The following is a 19150-nucleotide window of genomic DNA, read 5'->3' as shown; positions in this document are numbered from 1 at the left end:
AGAGAGAGACTCGATACAGAGCCCTGCGGAACGCGTTCTCCTGAATATAAGGGGAACTATGGGAGGCACCGACTTGGACACGGAAAGTATGGAGCAACAGGAAACTCTGGATAAAAATCTAAAAATTGGGAGTGGGCCCGGGAGACCCCACTCATACAATGTGGCAACGATATGTCGCCGCCAAGTTGTGTCATATGCTTTACGTAAATCAAAAAAGACACAGGGCTGTTCAGATGGCAGATGCAAGGGACACAAGATTATGAGTGGTAGAGTGACTCTGGAGGAAGCTACCCTGACATGGAGCCAGTAGGTCACGTGACTCCAGGACCCAGCCCAACCACCAACACACCGTACATTCCAGCAACTTACAAAGAACATTTATGAGGCTCATGGGCTGGTAGCTATCCACCTCAAGCGGGTTTTGACCAACTTTGAGCACCCAAATGATGGTGCTCTCGCACCATTGCAATGGAAAGACGCCATAGCACCAGATCTGGTTGAAGATGAATAGGGGATGTTGCTTGTAGTCAGACAAGAGATATTTAATCATCTGACTGTGGATCCGATCCGGCTCAGGAGCTGTGTCGGGGCAATGCGCAAGGGCACTGAGGAGCTCCCATACTGTAAATGTCGCATTATAGGGTTCACTGTGATGTGTAGTGAACAAGAGGACTTTCCTCTGTATCAGCTGTTTGAGGGTGCAAAAGGCTGGGGGATAGTTCTCCGATGCAGAGGCTTGAGCATAGCGCTCAGCAAAATGTTCAGCAAAGTGTTTGGCAATCACGTTTGCATCATTAGATAACACGCCACTGCTGTTAATGCCAGGGACACGTGATGGGGTCTGGTATCCAAAAAAACTTCTGACCTTCGTCCAGACATGAGAACGTGATGTATGGCACCCAATGGTCGACACATACCTCTCCCAACAATCCTGTTTCCGTCATTTCATAAGCTGGCGAACACGGGCACGGAGCCACTTACAGGCTATTAGGTGCTCTAGGGAAGGGTGTCGCTGTAGAGCTCGCCGACGCTCTGTATTTGCCTCAGTGACTTCCGGCGACCACCAAGGGACTGTCTTTCGCCAGGAGAACCCTAAAGAATGAGGGATCACATTTTCCACCACAGAAACTATCATTGTAGTGACCTGCTCAACGACAACATCGAGGGCACCACGTGGGGCAGATTCAGTGGTGACAGCAGAGGTGAAGGCTTCCGAGTCTGCCTTGTTTAAAGCCCATCTGGGTAGGCATCCACGGGCGTGATGCCGGGGTAGTGACAAGAAGATGTGGAAGTGGTCACTACCATACAGGTCATCATGTGCTCTCCAGTGGATAGATAGAAGAAGGCCAGTACTGCAAACCGAGAGATCAATGGCCGAATATGTGCCATGTGCCACACTGAAATTTGTGTTGCACCTGTATTTAAGAGGCAGAGGTCGAACTGTGACAGTAAAGTTTCAATTTCCCCACCTTGGCCAGTAAGCATGGCACCACCCCACAACTGGTGATGCATGTTAAAATCGCCCAAAAGTAGGAAAGGTTCAAGGAGTTGGTCGATCAGTGCAGCCAATACATTTAGGGGTACTACATCATCTGGAGGACGAAATACATTGCAGACAGTTATTTCCTGTGTCGTCCTTATCCTGACAGCCACAGCTTCGAGAGGGGTTTGAAGGAGCACACGTTCACTACACACTGAGTTTAGGACATAGACGCAAACTCCGCCTGACACACGATTATAGTCACTACGGTTCCTGTAATATCCCTTATAGCCACGGAGGGCAGGGGTCTGCATTGCTTGGAACCATGTTTCCTGGACGGCAATACAGAAAGCAGGTGTAAAGCTTAACAGTTGCCATAGCTCAACCAGGTGGTGGAAAAAACTGCCGCAATTCCACTGGATGATTACGTGATCATGAGACTAGGAAGGCATGAAACACTCAATGAGGTAGTCTATGCCTCAGGGCACCTGCTGCTACCAATGAGAACCTGTGCAATCGACATCCATTGTGTCTGAAGGACTAGTGAGATCTAGGTCCTCGGTGGATGTCAAAATCTTCACCTCATCCTCAGACACAGAGCTTGTAGGTAGTGGTGGTGTGGGTGCCACTGAAGTGCCTTGGTTCTTGGGGGTCTTTCTTTTTAGGTTTCTCTTACTGCTTCTTAGGTTTGTCCCAGCTGGGAGGGTTTCACTGATTCAGTCTCAGGGACTGAGGAGGACCGTGAAGCCCTATGACCAGCAACCTGTGGTTGCTTCAGCCATTGGCAGTTGTCAGCTTTGCCACTGGTAGGAACCTGGCGAGGGAGCGACCCAAGAGACCCCTTCCTGGCGAGAGGAGCAACAGAAGACTTACGCTTCTACAGTTGAGAAGTGAGGACTAACATCCCCAATGGTTGGGGGGTGTTGCTCCTGAAGTAGGTTGTGCAGAAGCAACAGGGAGGGAAGCACCCCCCCACCATCAAGGGCGCAGGTGGAGTCTGATCACTCTGTGAGCCAACCGTATGTAGCAGAACGGAGGATGGTAGAACCGTTGTCGTAGCGGTGGCGTAGGTTGACATCAATGCACAGGATGTAGCCTCTCATATTTTCTCTTAGCCTCAGTGTGAGTCGGTTGTATTCAATTTTTTTTTTTCTTTCTGGAGAATCCTGCAGTCTGGAGAGCAAGCCAAATGGTGCTCTCTGCAGTTGACACAGACGGGAGCAGGGCACAGGGAGTATTGGGATTTGAAGGATGTCCATAATCCCGACAGGTGACACTGAAAGTACAGTGGGAAGATGTATGGCCAAACCCCCAGCACTTGAGCATCGTATCGCGGAGGCTTTACGTCACAGTGGTAGACCATCATCTTGACCTTCTCGGTTAATGTGTCACCCTCGAAGACCAAGATGTAGGTACCAGTGGACGCGCTGGATGAAAAGGACACCTCTCCGCTCTAAATTGGTGTGCAGCTCAATATCAGACTTCAAAATAAGGTCCCTGTGAAATATGATACTCTGGACCATATTTAAGCTCTTATGGGGTGTGACAGAAACACCCCCCGCTTGTCACAGGCGAGTAGTGCTCGTGTCTGGACAGAGGATGCTGTTTTGATCAAGAACAACCCTGACTGCATTTTGGATAATCCCTCCGCCTCCCCAAACTTGTCCTCTAAATTCCCCACAAAAAAACTGAGGTTTCATTGACAAGTAAGATTCCCCATCAATTCTCATACATACGAGGTACCAGGTGAATAAGCTTCGCTGCCATCCTTAGCCTGACGTTTCTCTCATGGTGCAGCCGGGAGGGGGGTTTGTGGTCGTATTTCTTAGCATTGAAGTTAGACCTTGATCGCTTAGAGACTGCTGGTATTTGACCACCAGCAAGTGATAACATACTACACTTCAAGGCATGTCATCCACCCTGATGCCGCCCACTCCTACCAGAGGCCCTCCCCACGGGCACCACCCAGCCACAGCAAGGGCCACCTGGCTGGGAGTCCTGATGCCCCAGGGTGACAGGCATCTACTCCTTGACACACCTGGGGAGTTAATGGCGCAGGCATCAGCAGAGCGATCCCTGTGTGGTCTGGGAGCTACAAACAATGGGGTACGTGGGGGCCACACCAGAACAGACTGGCTACTGTGCTGGATATAAGACACAAACAAGTTAAGAAGTCCATTATCGTTGACAGAAAACGATACTGCACAGAGGATGGAGGAAAACGCACCCAGGATGGAGGAAAACACACCAACAGCTGGAGAATGAGTGGAACTGCAGATCCATGTTGACGAAGGATGCAAGAAGTCTCAGTGCATGATGGACACTGTGCACCATGTAAGGCGCCCTTGTGCAATTGGCTTGCTCTTCGGGAAAATTTTGAAAAATGGAGGGCAAATCCTACAGGGGGCCATCACATAAAGGCCGAAATGTGAGAGACTCCTTTTAGTCACCTCTTATGACACACAGGAATACCTAGGGCCTATTCTAACCCCTGGACCCACAGGGGGGGTCATGGTAAGTGGCTATTGAAATAGAGAAATCATCGAACAAATGTTGGCTGAAGAACCTGGGACAGAAGCCAACTGGCAATACGTAAACAAGTGGTCACCAAAGCCTCAATGGTTTCCTGAAAGTTGTTCATCATTTCACATGGTGGTGATGGGTGTATTTCCAAAATGTTTGTGGCCATTTATGTTTTCTTAATACATGCACTTTTTTCCTCCATTTTCTCCCTGTGCTTATTACACTGATTTTCTATGCTGCCCTTCGATTCCGCAAGTGAAGCAGTAGTTGTAACTTTTTTAAAGTGTAAGCCATACAATAGAAACTCCAGGTTCGAGTGGCCGAAAGCTTAACTTATGTTTAAGTGACTTTTAGTAGTGCCTGTCTGCAACTTATCGTATCTTTAAAGTAAGGAGCAATCTACCTGAATCTACCTGTTCATTTTTATTTGCATTTCCCCATACACAAATAACCAGCCCAGTCATCATTTGCTTATTCTGCAGTAACACATTTTTGTCTTTTTTAGCGTATGTACTAATCACTTTTCTATTTCCTTCCATTCTGTTCTGCTCAATAACATGGACCAGTTTTGTCACTCTTGAGCTCTTTTTTTATTCATTGTGTTTTACATAACCATTAACACCTTGCACAAATTTCTCATCAGCTTTATGAATCTTATTTGCAATCCAGCATTGTCCAAACACAGTGAGAGAGCCCTTTATTATCTGAACACTTCACACAAATCTACTATATTATTTTTTACCAGACCACCAGTCACTAATTTAATTTCATGAACATATCTGGAATTTTAATTAGAGGATAGGTTGTCTGGAGAGATCAGCAACCTTAGTGCTTAAAAAAAAAACTAAACTCCTCCCAAACAGGTCATGAAGGCCCAACAGTAATTATGGTACTGACCGGCCACCATGTCATCCTCAGCCCATAGGCGTCACTGGATGCAGATATGGAGGGGCATGAGGTCAGCACACCGCTCTCCCGGCCGTATGTCAATTTCCAAGACCGGACCCACTGCAGAGTGCACCCCGCTTGCCAACAGTGCTCGGCAGACCAGATGGCCACCCATCCAAGTGCTAACCCAGCCCGACAGTGCTTAATTTCGGTGATCTAACGGGAACTGGTGTTACCACTGTGGCAAGGCCATTGGCGCCTTAGTGCTTAAAAACAGTTTATTTTCTATAACTGTTGCATTCAGTCACGGAGTAGAACAGGTAGTCATATTACACACACTAATATTTATTACCCCCCCCCCCCCATGAGCCATGGACCTTGCCGTTGGGAGGGGGAGGCTTGCGTGCCTCAACGATACAGATAGCCGTACCGTAGGTGCAACCACAACGGAGGGGTATCTGTTGAGAGGCCAGACAAACGTGTGGTTCCTGGAGAGGGGCAGCAGCCTTTTCAGTAGTTGCAGGGGCAACAGTCTGGATGATTGACTGATCTGGGCTTGTAACACTAACCAAAATGGCCTTGCTGTTCTGGTACTGCGAACGGCTGAAAGCAAGGGGAAACTACAGCCGTAGTTTTTCCTGAGGGCATGCAGCTTTACTGTATGATCAAATGATGATGGCGCCCTCTAGGGTAAAATAATCCGGAGGTAAAATAGTCCCCCATTCAGATCTCGGGCGGGGACTACTCAAGAGGACGTCGTTATCAGGAGAAAGAATACTGGCATTCTATGGATCGGAGCGTGGAATGTCAGATCCCTTAATCAGGCAGGTAGGTTAGAAAATTTAAAAAGGGAAATGGATAGGTTAAAGATAGATATAGTGGGGATTAGTGAAGTTTGGTGGAAGGAGGAACAAGACTTCTGGTCAGGTGAATACACGGTTATAAATACAAAATCAAATTGGGGTAATGCAGGAGTAGGTTTAATAATGAATAAAAAAATAGTAGTACGGGTAAGCTACTACAAACAGCATAGTGAACGCATTATTGTGGCCAAGATAGACACGAAGCCCACACCTACTACAGTAGTACAAGTTTATATGCCAACTAGCTCTGCAGATGAAGAAATTGATGAAATGTAAGAGGAGATAAAAGAAATTATTCAGGTAGTGAAGGGAGACGAAAATTTAATAGTAATGGGTGACTGGAATTCGAGAATAGGAAAAGGGAGAGAAGGAAACATAGTAGCTGAATACGGATTGGGGCTAAGAAATGAAAGAGGAAGCCGCCTGGTAGAATTTTGCGCAGAGCATAACAATCATGGCTAACACTTGGTTCAAAAATCATGAAAGAAGGTTTATACATGGAAGAACCCTGGAGATACTAGACGGAATCAGATAGATTGTATAATGGTAAGACAGAGATTTAGGAACCAGGTTTTAAATTGTAAGACATTTCCAGGGGCAGATGTGGATTCGGACCACAATCTATTGGTTATGAACTGTAGATTAAAACTGAAGAAACTGCAAAAAGGTGGGAATTTAAGGAGATGGGACCTGGATAAACTAACTAAACCAGAGGTTGTACAGAGTTTCAGGGAGAGCATAAGGGAACAATTGACAAGAATGGGGGAAAGAAATACAGTAGAAGAAGAATTGAGTAGCTTTGAGGGATGAAGTAGTGAAGGCAGCAGAGGATCAAGTAGGTAAAAAGACGAAGGCTAATAGAAATCCATGGGTGACAGACGAAATATTGAATTTAATTGACGAAAGGAGCAAATATAAAAATGCAGTAAATGAAGCAGGCAAAAAGGAATACAAACATCTCAAAAATGAGATCGACAGGAAGTGCAAAATGGCTAAGCAGGCATGGCTAGAGGACAAATGTAGGGATGTAGAGGCTTATCTCACTAGGGTAAGATAGATACTGCCTACAGGAAAATTTAAGAGACCTTTGGAGAAAAGAGAACCACTTGTATGAATATCAAGAGCTTAGATGGAAACCCAGTTCTAAGCAAAGAAGGGAAAGCAGAAAGGTGGAAGTAGTATATAGAGTGTCTATACAAGGGCGATGTACTTGAGGACAATATTATGGAAATGGAAGAGGATGTAGATGAAGATGAAATGGGAGATTTGATACTGCGTGAAGAGTTTTACAGAGCACTGAAAGACCTGAGTCGAAACAAGGCCCCCGGAGTAGATAACATTCCATTAGAACTACTGACGGCCTTGGGGGAGCCAGTCCTCACAAAACTCTACCATCTGGTGAGCAAGATGTGAGAGACAGGTGAAATACCCTCAGACTTCAAGAAGAATATAATAATTACAATCCCAAAGAAAGCAGGTGTTGACAGATGTGAAAATTACCGAACTATCAGTTTAATAAGTCACAGCTGCAAAATACTAACGCGAATTCTTTACAGACAAATGGAAAAACTGATAGAAGCCAACCTCGGGGAAGATCAGTTTGAATTCCATAGAAATGTTGGAATACGTGAAGCATTACTGACCCTACGACTTATCTTAGAAGAAAGATTAAGGAAAGGCAAACCTACGTTTCTAGCATTTGTAGACTTAGAGAAAGCTTTTGATTGGAATACTCTTTTTCAAATTCTGAAGGTGGCAGGAGTAAAACACAGGGAGCAAAAGGCTATTTGCAATTTGTACAGAAACTAGATGGCAGTTACAAGAGTTGAGGGGTATGAAAGGGAAGCAGTTGTTGGAAAGGGAGTGAGACAGGGTTGTAGCCTATCCCCGATGTTATTCAATCTGTATATTGAGCAAGCAATAAAGGAAACAATAGAAAAGTTCGGAGTATGTATTATAATCCATGGAGAAGAAATAAAAACTTTGAGGTTCGTCGATGACACTGTAATTCTGTCAGAGACAGCAAAGGACTTGGAAGAGCAGTTGAACGTAATGGAAAATGTCTTGAAAGGAGGATATAAGCTGAACATCAACAAAAGCAAAACGAGGATAATGGAATGTAGTCGAATTAAGTCGGGTGATGCTGAGGGAATTAGATTAGGAAATGAGACACTTGAAGTAGTAAAGGAGTTTTGCTATTTGGTGAGCAAAATAACTGATGATGGTTGAAGTAGAGAGGATATAAAATGTATACTGGCAATGGCAAGGAAAGCGTTTCCGAAGAAGAAAAATTTGTTAAGATCGAGTATAGATTTAAATGTCAGGAAGTCATTTCTGAAAGTATTTGTATGGAGTGTGGCCTTGTATGGAAGTGAAACGTGGACGATAAATAGTTTAGACAAGAAGAGAATAGAAGCTTTCGAAATGTGGTGCTACAGAAGAATGCTGAAGATTAGATGGGTAGATCACGTAACTAATGAGGAGGTATTGAATAGAATTGGGGAGAAGAGGAGCTTGTCGCACAATTTGACTAGAAGAAGGGATCGGTTGGTAGGACGGACATGTTCTGAGGCATCAAGGGATCACAAATTTAGTATTGGAGGGCAGCGTGGAGGGTAAAAATCGTAGAGGAAGACCAAGAGATGAATACACTAAGCAGATTCAGAACTATGTAGGCTGCAGTAGGTACTGGGAGATGAAGAAGCTTGCACAGGATAGAGTAGCATGGAGAGTTGCATCAAACCAGTCTCAGGACTGAAGACAACAACAACAACAACAACAACAACAACAACAACAACATTTATTAAAAGAAAAACAGCATACACCATTAATGCAGAGAAACTACCTATACTTTTTAAAAGAACAAAAGCTTCTTGACTTTTTGAGTAACGGCAATGTCGAAGATAATCCAGTCACAAAAATGAAATAATAAAAGGAGCTGTTGTCCGTTAGTTTAAACCTCAACACCCTCCCCCCAAAAAAAAGTAAACTCTAATCATGCGTATTATTCCACAGTAGTCTCATTTCATAACATTTTCTAATGATGATTTTCATGACTATTCTGATTCACTGGCTTTGTCAAGAAGTTAGCTTAATTTTTTATCTTTCAAAATGTATTGAATGTCAACTGTTCCAGCTACTACTTATTGCCACATGAAACTGAGTTTTTGTGCCAGTACGTTTTGTTATTGATTTATCTACCTAATTCTTGAAAGACTGAATTTCTTGATTCAGTGCAGCTATCCATTAACCTGCCTCATCAAAATTAAATGCTTTGTGATAGGGTAACATTTCAACATTGACCCTTCATAGTGCAACTTTTGCACTTCTTCCATATAATCTTTCCCTTTGGAACAAAATGTCATTGGATGGTAGTCAAACCTATTTTTTTCTTCATTACATTCTTTCTTGGGCTGCATTGATTACACGAAATTTGAGCATGTTCGAAATGGTTCTGATTACCTTCATTTACTAAAGGCTTTTTTTTCTAAATTTTCCTCTTGATCTGGGAAACCATAAAATTCCACTTCAGTGCTTGAATTTTCTATTTCACTTCAGATTTGATCTTCAGTACTTGGAAATAATAATGTTCCTTCATTGTACACTTCAGCAAGCTCCTTCTGTTCTCTATTTTCTGTCTACCACTTGCCATACAAAAATTCTGTGAATATACAGTCCATAGATTCCATAACCTGTTTCATTTTTGGCATAGAGATCTTGTTTCTGCTGCCATATAGAGTGTATCCAACAAGAATGCCTTTTTTCACCTTTGAGAATAATTTAGACCAATGGCTTTGTAATGGTATGTGAACGAAAACTTTGCATCCTGTCAGACGTAAATGTCATACACTACGCTTTCTACCTGCTCACAATTAATAAGGTCTTTTTTCATTATATGGATACTTATAACAATGTCTTTTACGTATACCACAGAATATATTAGCTCAGTCGAAGGCACTCTGGTACATTGCTTCCTAGCAAATTAATGTTCTAAAGAGAAGTTCAGTTACAGAATTACGCTGTGGTGTAGAAGTCATCATTACTCCACACCTCCAGTGTTAATGTGTTGTCTTCACAAAGTGGTAATGTACTACATGGAAGAGTTTGAGGGTATTTGATAGAATGGAGTTGCCAAGGAAAGTCGATATACTAATCCAAGTAAATCAACTACTAATCCAAGTACATCAACTACTAATCCAAGTACATCAACTACTAATCCAAGTACATCAACTACTAATCCAAGTACATCAACTACTAATCCATGTACATCAATTTAATCTACAGCTTTTGTGTTCCAGAGTACAGTCTGTTATTTCCCTGTATTCATCTCACTTTAAAATTTTCATCTACTTTGCAACTTTCCACTTGTTTATCTCCTGTGAAAATTATTTCCTCCAAAATTTTGTGACTATAAACTATGTCTCAGACTGCTTTCTTGTATACCAACGGTTATTGTTGGTAATAATAACAAAAACAAACAAAAAAACCTGTGATTATTAACATTGGCCAATTATGATGACTAATGTTCCCATGTGTTGTTGTTGTGGTCTTCAGTCCTGAGACTGGTTTGATGCAGCTCTCCATGCTACTCTATCCTGTGCAAGCCTTTTCATCTCCCAGTATCTACTGCAACCTACATCCTTCTGAATCTGCTTAGTGTATTGATCTCTTGGTCTCCCTCTACGATTTTTACCCTCCACGCTGCCCTCCAATGCTAAATTTGTGATCCCTTGATGCCTCAAAACATGTCCTACCAACCGATCCCTTCTTCTAGTCAAGTTGTGTCACAAACTTCTCTTCTCCCCAATCCTATTCAATACCTCCTCATTAGTTACGTGATCTACCCACCTTATCTTCAGCATTCTTCTGTAGCACCACATTTCGAAAGCTTCTATTCTCTTCTTGTCCAAACTGGTTATTGTCCATGTTTCACTTCCATACATGGCTACACTCCATACAAATACTTTCAGAAACGACTTCCTGACACTTAAATCTATACTCGATGTTAACAAATTTCTCTTCTTCAGAAACGATTTCCTTGCCATTGCCAGTCTACATTTTATATCCTCTCTACTTCGACCATCATCAGTTATTTTACTCCCTAAATAGCAAAACTCCTTTACTACTTTAAGTGTCTCATTTCCTAATCTAATCCCCTCAGCATCACCGGATTTAATTTGACTACATTCCATTATCCTCGTTTTGCTTTTGTTGAATTACAATGTCATCGGCGAACCTCAAAGTTTTTACTTCTTCTCCATGAATTTTAATACCTACTCCGAATTTTTCCTTTGTTTCCTTTACTGCTTGCTCAATATACAGATTGAATAACATTGGGGGGAGGCTACAACCCTGTCTCACTCCTTTCCCAACCACTGCTTCCCTTTCATGCCCCTCGACTATTACAGCTGCCATCTGGTTTCTGTACAAATTGTAAATAGCCTTTCACTCCCTGTATTTTACCCCTGCCACCTTCAGAATTTGAAAGAGAGTATTCCAGTTAACGTTGTCAAAAGCTTTCTCTAAGTCTACAAATGCTAGAAACGTAGGTTTGCCTTTTCTTAATCTTTCTTCTAAGATAAGTCGTAAGGTTAGTATTGCCTCACGTGTTCCAACATTTCTACGGAATCCAAACTGATCTTCCCCGAGGTCCGCTTCTACCAGTTTTTCCATTCGTCTGTAAAGATTTCGCGTTAGTATTTTGCAGCTGTGACTTATTAAACTGATAGTTCGGTAATTTTCACATCTGTCAACACCTGCTTTCTTTGGGATTGGAATTATTATATTCTTCTTGAAGTCTGTGGGTATTTCGCCTGTCTCATACATCTTGCTCACCAGATGGTAGAGTTTTGTCATGACTGGCTCTCCCAAGGCCATCAGTAGTTCTGATGGAATGTTGTCTACTCCCGGGGCCTTGTTTCGACTCAGGTCTTTCAGTGCTCTGTCAAACTCTTCACGCAGTATCTTATCTCCCATTTCATTTTCATCTCCTCTTCCATTTCCATAATATTGTCCTCAAGTACATCGCCCTTGTATAAACCCTCTATATACTCCTTCCACCTTTCTGCCTTCCCTTCTTTGCTTAGAACTGGGTTGCCATCTGAGCTCTTGGTATTCATACAAGTGGTTCTCTTCTCTCCAAAGGTCTCTTTAATTTTCCTGTAGGCAGTATCTATCTTACCCCTAGTGAGACAAGCCTCTACATCCTTACATTTGTCCTCTAGCCATCCCTGCTTAGCCATATCAAGTCACAATATGTCAGTGTTCAGATAGGATGGGAGAACTACCAATACCTAAGCAGTAAATAGACTCTCCAACCAAAATCTCTTACTGGAATGAAATCTTTCTCTGCACTGCATCATTCTAAAGAAATGAGCATTCCATTCCCCCTAATCAATTTCTCCCACATTTAACTCCCCTGATATCTGAATCCCACAATATCCATACTTTAAGAAAGTTTTCTGCATTTGTCTGTTTGAAAATAATTTCCTTCAGTCCAAAACAAGCTGAATGTTATTTACAGTTTTTCCTTCAGATATTACACTGCATACTTATTATGGTGAGTAAAATGTATTTACATATCTTTATTGGCATGTGATGCTTTCTTGGACATATCACAGTCAAGAAACATGAAAAAAACATAGCACTATTCATCCCCTTAAATGGACAGTGTGTGCATATTATATTACATACAGAAAATAATGTCAGGTATCTAACAAGCACACACTATCTTCAGTGGCAAATAGCATAGATTTCTACTCCAACTCTGCAATACTTGGCAAAATGTACTGATACCATTGGAAACAGTCATGCTGTTCTAAACATCAGTACAGTATCTAAACCTACAGGAAAGGTTGACAATGGATATTAATAAAATACCATCTAATCCTAGACATAAAGAAATGCACAAACAATGTAAGTTATATATTTACCAGTATTCATGAAAGTCAAATGTAACATATGTGAGTTGCGGATTATTTAACAATAATATGTGATTAGTGTATGCATCCCATATGATCTTCTCCTTCCCATATTGCTCAACAAGATTAATTATGCATACTGGTCCATAAACAGAAACCTCTTCAGAAAAATGCTTTTCAAAAGCACTTTGAGTTTCGGCCTCACCTGTAATATTCAGATGGAACAAGAACAGTTAGTATGGCAGAAAGAAATGTGTGTTTCTCTAAAGCTATGTGTAACAACACATCACAAAAAAGAACTATTATCAAAATGTCCTGTAACAAAGTGAAAAGATAAAGGACTTATGTTATAGATTTTCTGCTATCTCCAACAACTCAAATGAGACTTTTAAAGAGAAACAATTGCTAATGAAATGTTTTCTAAAAATATGAATAAACTTTGTTGTATGTATGCGCTGTGCTTCTGTATGTCTAATACTAGGACAGTAGTTGGTGCTGTGACAATAAAAGAAGATGGATGGAATATGTGAACTCAATATTATGAAAAGGATCAACTGTTACTCCTCCCAAAGACTGTCGTACATTTCAGTTTTCAGCCAGCCGAAAGGCCTCCCCCTGAGGTAGAAAACACACGTACACTTTCACACACACACTTTCACACAAGCACAAATCACATACACAAGACCACTGTCTCTGCCACTGAAGCCTGAGTGTTTGTGTGAATATGTGTGTTTTCTACTTAAGAAGAATGCCTTTTGGTTGAAAGCTTGAATGTACAGCAGTCTTTTTGTTGTGTCTGTCTGCAACCCCAATGTCTCCTCTGTACGGGGAGTACCAATCTATGCTTTTCATAATATTGTCATTATTCCATCCTGGTTTTTCCACTGTTCAAGTTAATCATCACATTTTTTACCAGCTATCCAATCACACCATAGCAGATGTAGGATAATTCAAAGAAAGTCTACACTCAATAGTGTAGAAGTATCAAGATCACACAATATTAGCTGGAGGCGACTTCAGCCTACCGAGTAGGGATTGGTATGTCTATTGAGTCATTGTAGGTGATACAGGCAGTCTTGTGTAGTAGTTATGAACCCAGAACTAATATTAGCTAGTATGACAACTCACACTCAATGGAAATATTTTAGACTTAGCTACAAACAGGCCTGATCTTATTAACAGTGTCAGTATCAACACAGGGATTGGTGATACTGACTTCATCACAGTGATAATAGTTACTAAAGTTAATAAATCCATCAAGAAGGTTAAAAGAGATTTTATGCTGGAAAGAGCAGATGGGAGGTTGCTAGCGTCATCCTTAGACAATGAATGGACATCATTTAGTTCCAATATAATGGACATGGAGGAACTATGGGCAAAGTTTAAACTGACTGTAAATTGCACTCTGAAGAACTATGTGCCACACAAGTGGATTAAGGATGGAAAAGACCCATCATGGTTTAATAACAGAATTCAGAAAATGCTGAGAAAACAGACTGTTGCATTCCTAGTTCAAAACAGAATGCAGAAATGCAGACACGCAAAAGTCAGTAAAAATTTTTGCATCTACAAAAAGATGAATCTGTGAAGCATATAACTTCCACCATCAAATCTTAGTGAAAGATCTTGCTGACAAGCTGACAAAATTATGGTCCTAAGTAAAATCACTATGCAGATTAAAGACTTCTAACCAGCCACTCAATCACTGACCAGTCTGGCATTGCAATAGAAGGAAAGCTTAAGTTTTGAAAATTTATGTTCAAAAAAATCATTCACACAGGAGGATCATACAGACGTAACGCTGTTTAACCATCATACAGACTCCCTTATGGAGGATGTAGAAATAAGTTGATGTTGAGAAGCAATTGAAAGAGTTGAAAACAATTATGTTACCAGGTCTGTATGGAATCCCAGTTCAATATTACAGAGCATTCTCTGGCACTGGCCCCTTACTTAGCTTGCATTTATCATCCAGTGCGAAGTCCCAAGGAAGTGGAGAAAAGCAGAGATGACTCCTGTACATGAGAACGGTAAAAGAATGGACCTGTAAAATTACAGACCAATATCCTTAACATCAGTTTGCTGCAGAATTTTTGAGCATGTTCTGAGTTCAAATACAATAACTTTCCTTGAGACAGAAAAGAGTCTCCACAAATCAGCACAAATTAGAAAGCATCACTCATGTGAAACTCAGCATGCTCTTTTCTCAAATGATACCCTACAAATCATGTATGAAGGACAGCAGGCACATTCGATATTTCAAGAGTGTCACAAAGCATTTCACTGCAGACTGTTAGCAAAGTTCTGAACATATGGGATAAATTCCTAGATACATGTGAGTCTCAATGAATTCTTTAGTATGTTATCCTGGAAGGTGAGTGTTCCTCAGAGACAAGGATATCATCAGGAGTGCCCCAGGGAAGATGGGCAGGGTGTACAGTAGTCTGAGTGTGTCTGTCTGTGTCTGCTCCTGATGTATTATACAGGAAATATTGGCAATTAGGAACTGTACAAGGATACAGGATGACAGACAGAATTTCTATTTGGCGTGATAAATGACAGCTTGCCCTAGATGTAAAAACACGCAAGTTAATGCAGGTGAGCAGGAAAACTAACCCTGCAATGTTTGAATCCAGTGTTAGTGGTATGAGGCTTGAGACAGTCACATCAGTTAAATATGTAGGTGTAACACTGCACAGCAATATGAAATACAACGAGCACATAAGGTCAGCAGCAGGGAAGGGAGATGGTCAACTTCAGTTTAGTAGGAAAACTTTAGGAAGTGTGACTCATCTATAAAGGAAACTGCATATAGAACATTAGTGCAACACATTGTTGAGTACTGCTAGAGTGTTTGATAATGATTGGTGGTTTAGTGCACTACACAGCAAGGTCATCAGTACCCTTCTAGAGTGCTTGGAATCCCTATCAGATTGGATTACAGGAAGACATCCAAAGCAACTCAGAAGCATGTTGCTAGATTTGTTACCAGTAGATTCGAACAACATGTATTACAAAGATACTACGCGAACTCAAATGGGAATCCTTAGAGGGAAGATAATACTCTTTTCAGAAATCACTAGTGAAAAAATTTAGAGAAACAGCATTTGTAGCTGACATCAGAACGATTCTACTGCTACGAACATACATTCTGCATACGGACCAACGACAGGTAACAGAAATTAGGGCTCATACGGGAGTATATAAGCAGCCATTTTCCCCTTGTCGTATTTGCAAGTGGGACAGGAAACAGAATGACTAGGGATAGTACAAGGTATCTCCTCTATACAGCAGATGACTGGCAGAAAATATATGTAAACACAGATTTAGAATGATCAACATGGGCAAAAGGTATCTACCATCCACTTATCTGATAAACTGCAATTGACGGTGACTAGCAAACTGGAAGCAGATCAAACTAACGGTAAGGCCATATGGTTAAATGTCTAGCCTCATGCTGTTTATAATGTGTGTGTATCAACAATAACTTCTCACCAAAGATTTATCATCCCATAGGTTAAGCCAACAACAGCCAGTCTAGGAAGAATGTTGATGATTCTTCTCCAACTATGGCCTACCACGCCTGCAGCCACCAGAAGGATTACACCAGCATTCACAGAAAGCTTCATGTAGATGGAAATCATGTTAAGTGTCCAGCTGTGTACTGCTCACTTTTCCTCACAAGAGGCAGCAATTTTAGTGAGCATCCCTACGTGCATAATGGACTGTAGATCATTGGAGTTCTATCCCTTTCATTCACTAATTTCACTAACAAAAGACTGACACATTTTGATTTTATCATGAATCACAACTTATTTTTCATCATAAAACTGTGAAGGGAACTACAACTATACTAGTTTATCACATTAGAGTTGTGAGTTTTATCTCACAGGACGGCAATGTTCAATTACACCAGTATGTCACCTTGATAACTACTTTCAATATAAACTATTTCACACAGCCGATAAAGGTGCAGAAAAATAACAGAAATAAGCAGCTATCAGGAAACCAAAGCAAAAGGGCATTGAATCCCGACTACAAAGGTGAGATGCAGAACTGCTGGTTGTAATGGTTTGTGTGTCTTAATTGTGTAGCAGTTTGTTTCAAAAATAAAGGTGTAGAGCACAGGATTATACAATTAATTTAAGCTGATTCTTCAGTTCCAGTAAAATTGATCACAAATTGGGCAATATGGATCCAAAACTATCATGGCATTGGGAAGAAAGCAGAAGCAAAAAAACTGAGCTTTGCCAGAGAATATGTTAGTTGGAATAGAAATTTCTACAGGTAGGAGGTAGAAAATCTCTGAAAATGAGAGTTATTTAAAAAACTGGGTATCCTTACTGCACCAAGAGAGTACACCTACTAATCTGTTGTGCAAGTCATGGAAAACACCAGTTTGACTTGCAGTTACCAAGGAAAAACTAGCAAAAAACTCAAAACAGTATTTCCTATCAAGGAGTAATTTTTGTAATAAACTTCCCAAGATGACAAGAAGATTACTTAAAGGACTCAGCGTAGGGGTTAATAATGAAAGGTGACAACTACAACAGCCCGTCACATTATAATAGGTAATCAAATTTTATACTCTTACAAGCTCTATAGTGCACCATACTAATGTCTTGTCATTCTCCTGAGCTCTACATCTCAGTCATTGGCTGGTATGATGACTCCGCTATCTACATGGATTAAAGGGAGGACATGGAGACAGGCATATTTGTGGTCCTAAGGTCACCAGGAGGTGTCCAGTGTGTGTGGTGGGTCGATGCAAAACTATGCTCCTGTTATATTTGGTATGAACTGTATATAAAAAAAATAACACTGTGCAAGAGAGCCAATCCTATGAGGCAGTGCAGTTGTTAAGATACTGACTTCACATTTGCGAGTACGGAGTTTGCTCTGTCTGGCTATCTTGATTTAGAGTTTCCATGGTTATTCTAAATCATTTCTGGCATATACTGGGATGATTCCTCCACAGGACCACAGATAAAATACACGTCCTTTCCTCATAAAAGCATACTTATATATTGTGTGCATGTGTGGTGGTGGTGCTGCAGGGTTAGAGCTATTCATTTTCACTGTACTATGATGACAAATCTTGTATCATTGTAAAATGATCGTGTATGAGTAAATAAATATAAAAAAGAACAACTAGCACAGTTTCAGAATGAATGATTATGTACTTTAAGCCATTATGTGAGTCACAGATATATTTCTGTTGAATGTGTCTCAGTCAGCTGTAAAAAAGTTCTGCAGGTGAATTTTTTGAAATATTTTAGGGATACCTTGCCAATGTGTTTTACTGAAAAGGAAATATCATTCAGAGATAATGTCAAAAAATTATTGAACTTTTTAGAGATGGTGGAGCATACCACAACAACAGGGGCAAATGTGTGTACTTAACTGCAGTGCGCATGGGAACCTCAATACTGACTGGACTTCTATTTATTTATCCTGTTCCACTGTGTCTGTTTCTCCTGCTATTCATTGTACTACTAGGTGGTAAGTAAAACTGAGCTTGTTGATCTGGGAATATTTCAGTTACTTTATAGTTTACATGCCATGTCATCCAAATTTCTGTTTTCTTATATTAGTTGATAACACATATTACACATTATTATTAGTGAAGGACTTATTGTTTGTAAAGGTAATAACTAAATTCAGTGAGGGTGGGTATGACAATTGGAACCAAACTTTTTTTTCAGGTAAGAGAAATGGCTCCCATGATTTTCTTGTGTGAAAGCTGCATATCTACCAGTTACATATGTTTTTGTTCTCTTTTATTCTGAAATAGTGCACTTAAAAATGAGCTCCTGGAGATATAATTTTATTTAAAGGAGAGGAAAGTCAAGGAACAGTGACTCTGTATAGAGATGAATACCCATGAGATCAGAAGCAACATACGAACAGTATTGCAATATTAGTGGAACACAAACCAAAACAGGCCATGAGCAGAGATGTCGTACATTATTAAAAAGGATTACATGAAAGACTGAAGAGCCTGCACATAAAGAGATGAGTGTTGAAGAGGTGCCAATATGTTCCCTATGTTTGGAAATTTGGAAGCACATGCCTCCAAAGGAGCAAATGCAATAAAAAGAAGATAAAAAACTAACAATCCAGGTAGGGAGGTGGGGGGGGGGGGGAGGCAGTCCACAAGGCAGGGAGGCAGGGAGGGAGGGGTAGCATGAGGCAGGGAGGCAGGCAGGGAGGGGAGGGAGGGAGGAAAGGGAGGGGAGGGAGGGGTAGCATGAGGCGGGGAGGCAGGCAGGGAGGGGAGGGAGGGGTAGCATGAGGCGGGGAGGCAGGCAGGGAAGGGAGGGAGGGAGGAAAGGGAGGGGAGGGAGGGGTAGCATGAGGCGGGAAGGCAGGCAGGGAGGGGAGGGAGGGAGGAAAGGGAGGGGAGGGAGGGGTAGCATGAGGCGGGGAGCCAGGCAGGGAGGGGCGGCACAAGGCAGGGAGGGAGGGGTAGCATG

General features: G+C 41.5%; 1 protein-coding gene and 1 pseudogene across 1 annotated transcript in view; both read right to left on the bottom strand.

The window, feature by feature from the left end:
* Nucleotides 1–19150, bottom strand: part of LOC124787735 (phosphatidylinositide phosphatase SAC2) — a 391111-nt gene that overhangs the window by 272687 nt on the left and 99274 nt on the right. Inside the window, exon 6 of the mRNA XM_047254587.1 lies at nucleotides 12687–12879. Within this exon, the coding sequence (XP_047110543.1) occupies nucleotides 12687–12879 (193 nt within the window). The remainder of the gene's footprint in view (nucleotides 1–12686; nucleotides 12880–19150) is intronic.
* LOC124790318 lies at nucleotides 5031–5148 on the bottom strand (annotated as a pseudogene).

This window comes from Schistocerca piceifrons, chromosome 3 (genome assembly GCF_021461385.2).
Source record: "Schistocerca piceifrons isolate TAMUIC-IGC-003096 chromosome 3, iqSchPice1.1, whole genome shotgun sequence".
In the NCBI taxonomy this organism is placed as follows: Eukaryota; Metazoa; Arthropoda; class Insecta; order Orthoptera; family Acrididae; genus Schistocerca; species Schistocerca piceifrons.
The sequence above is the reverse complement of the archived record's forward strand: the minus strand, read 5'-3'. Positions and strand labels throughout refer to the sequence as shown.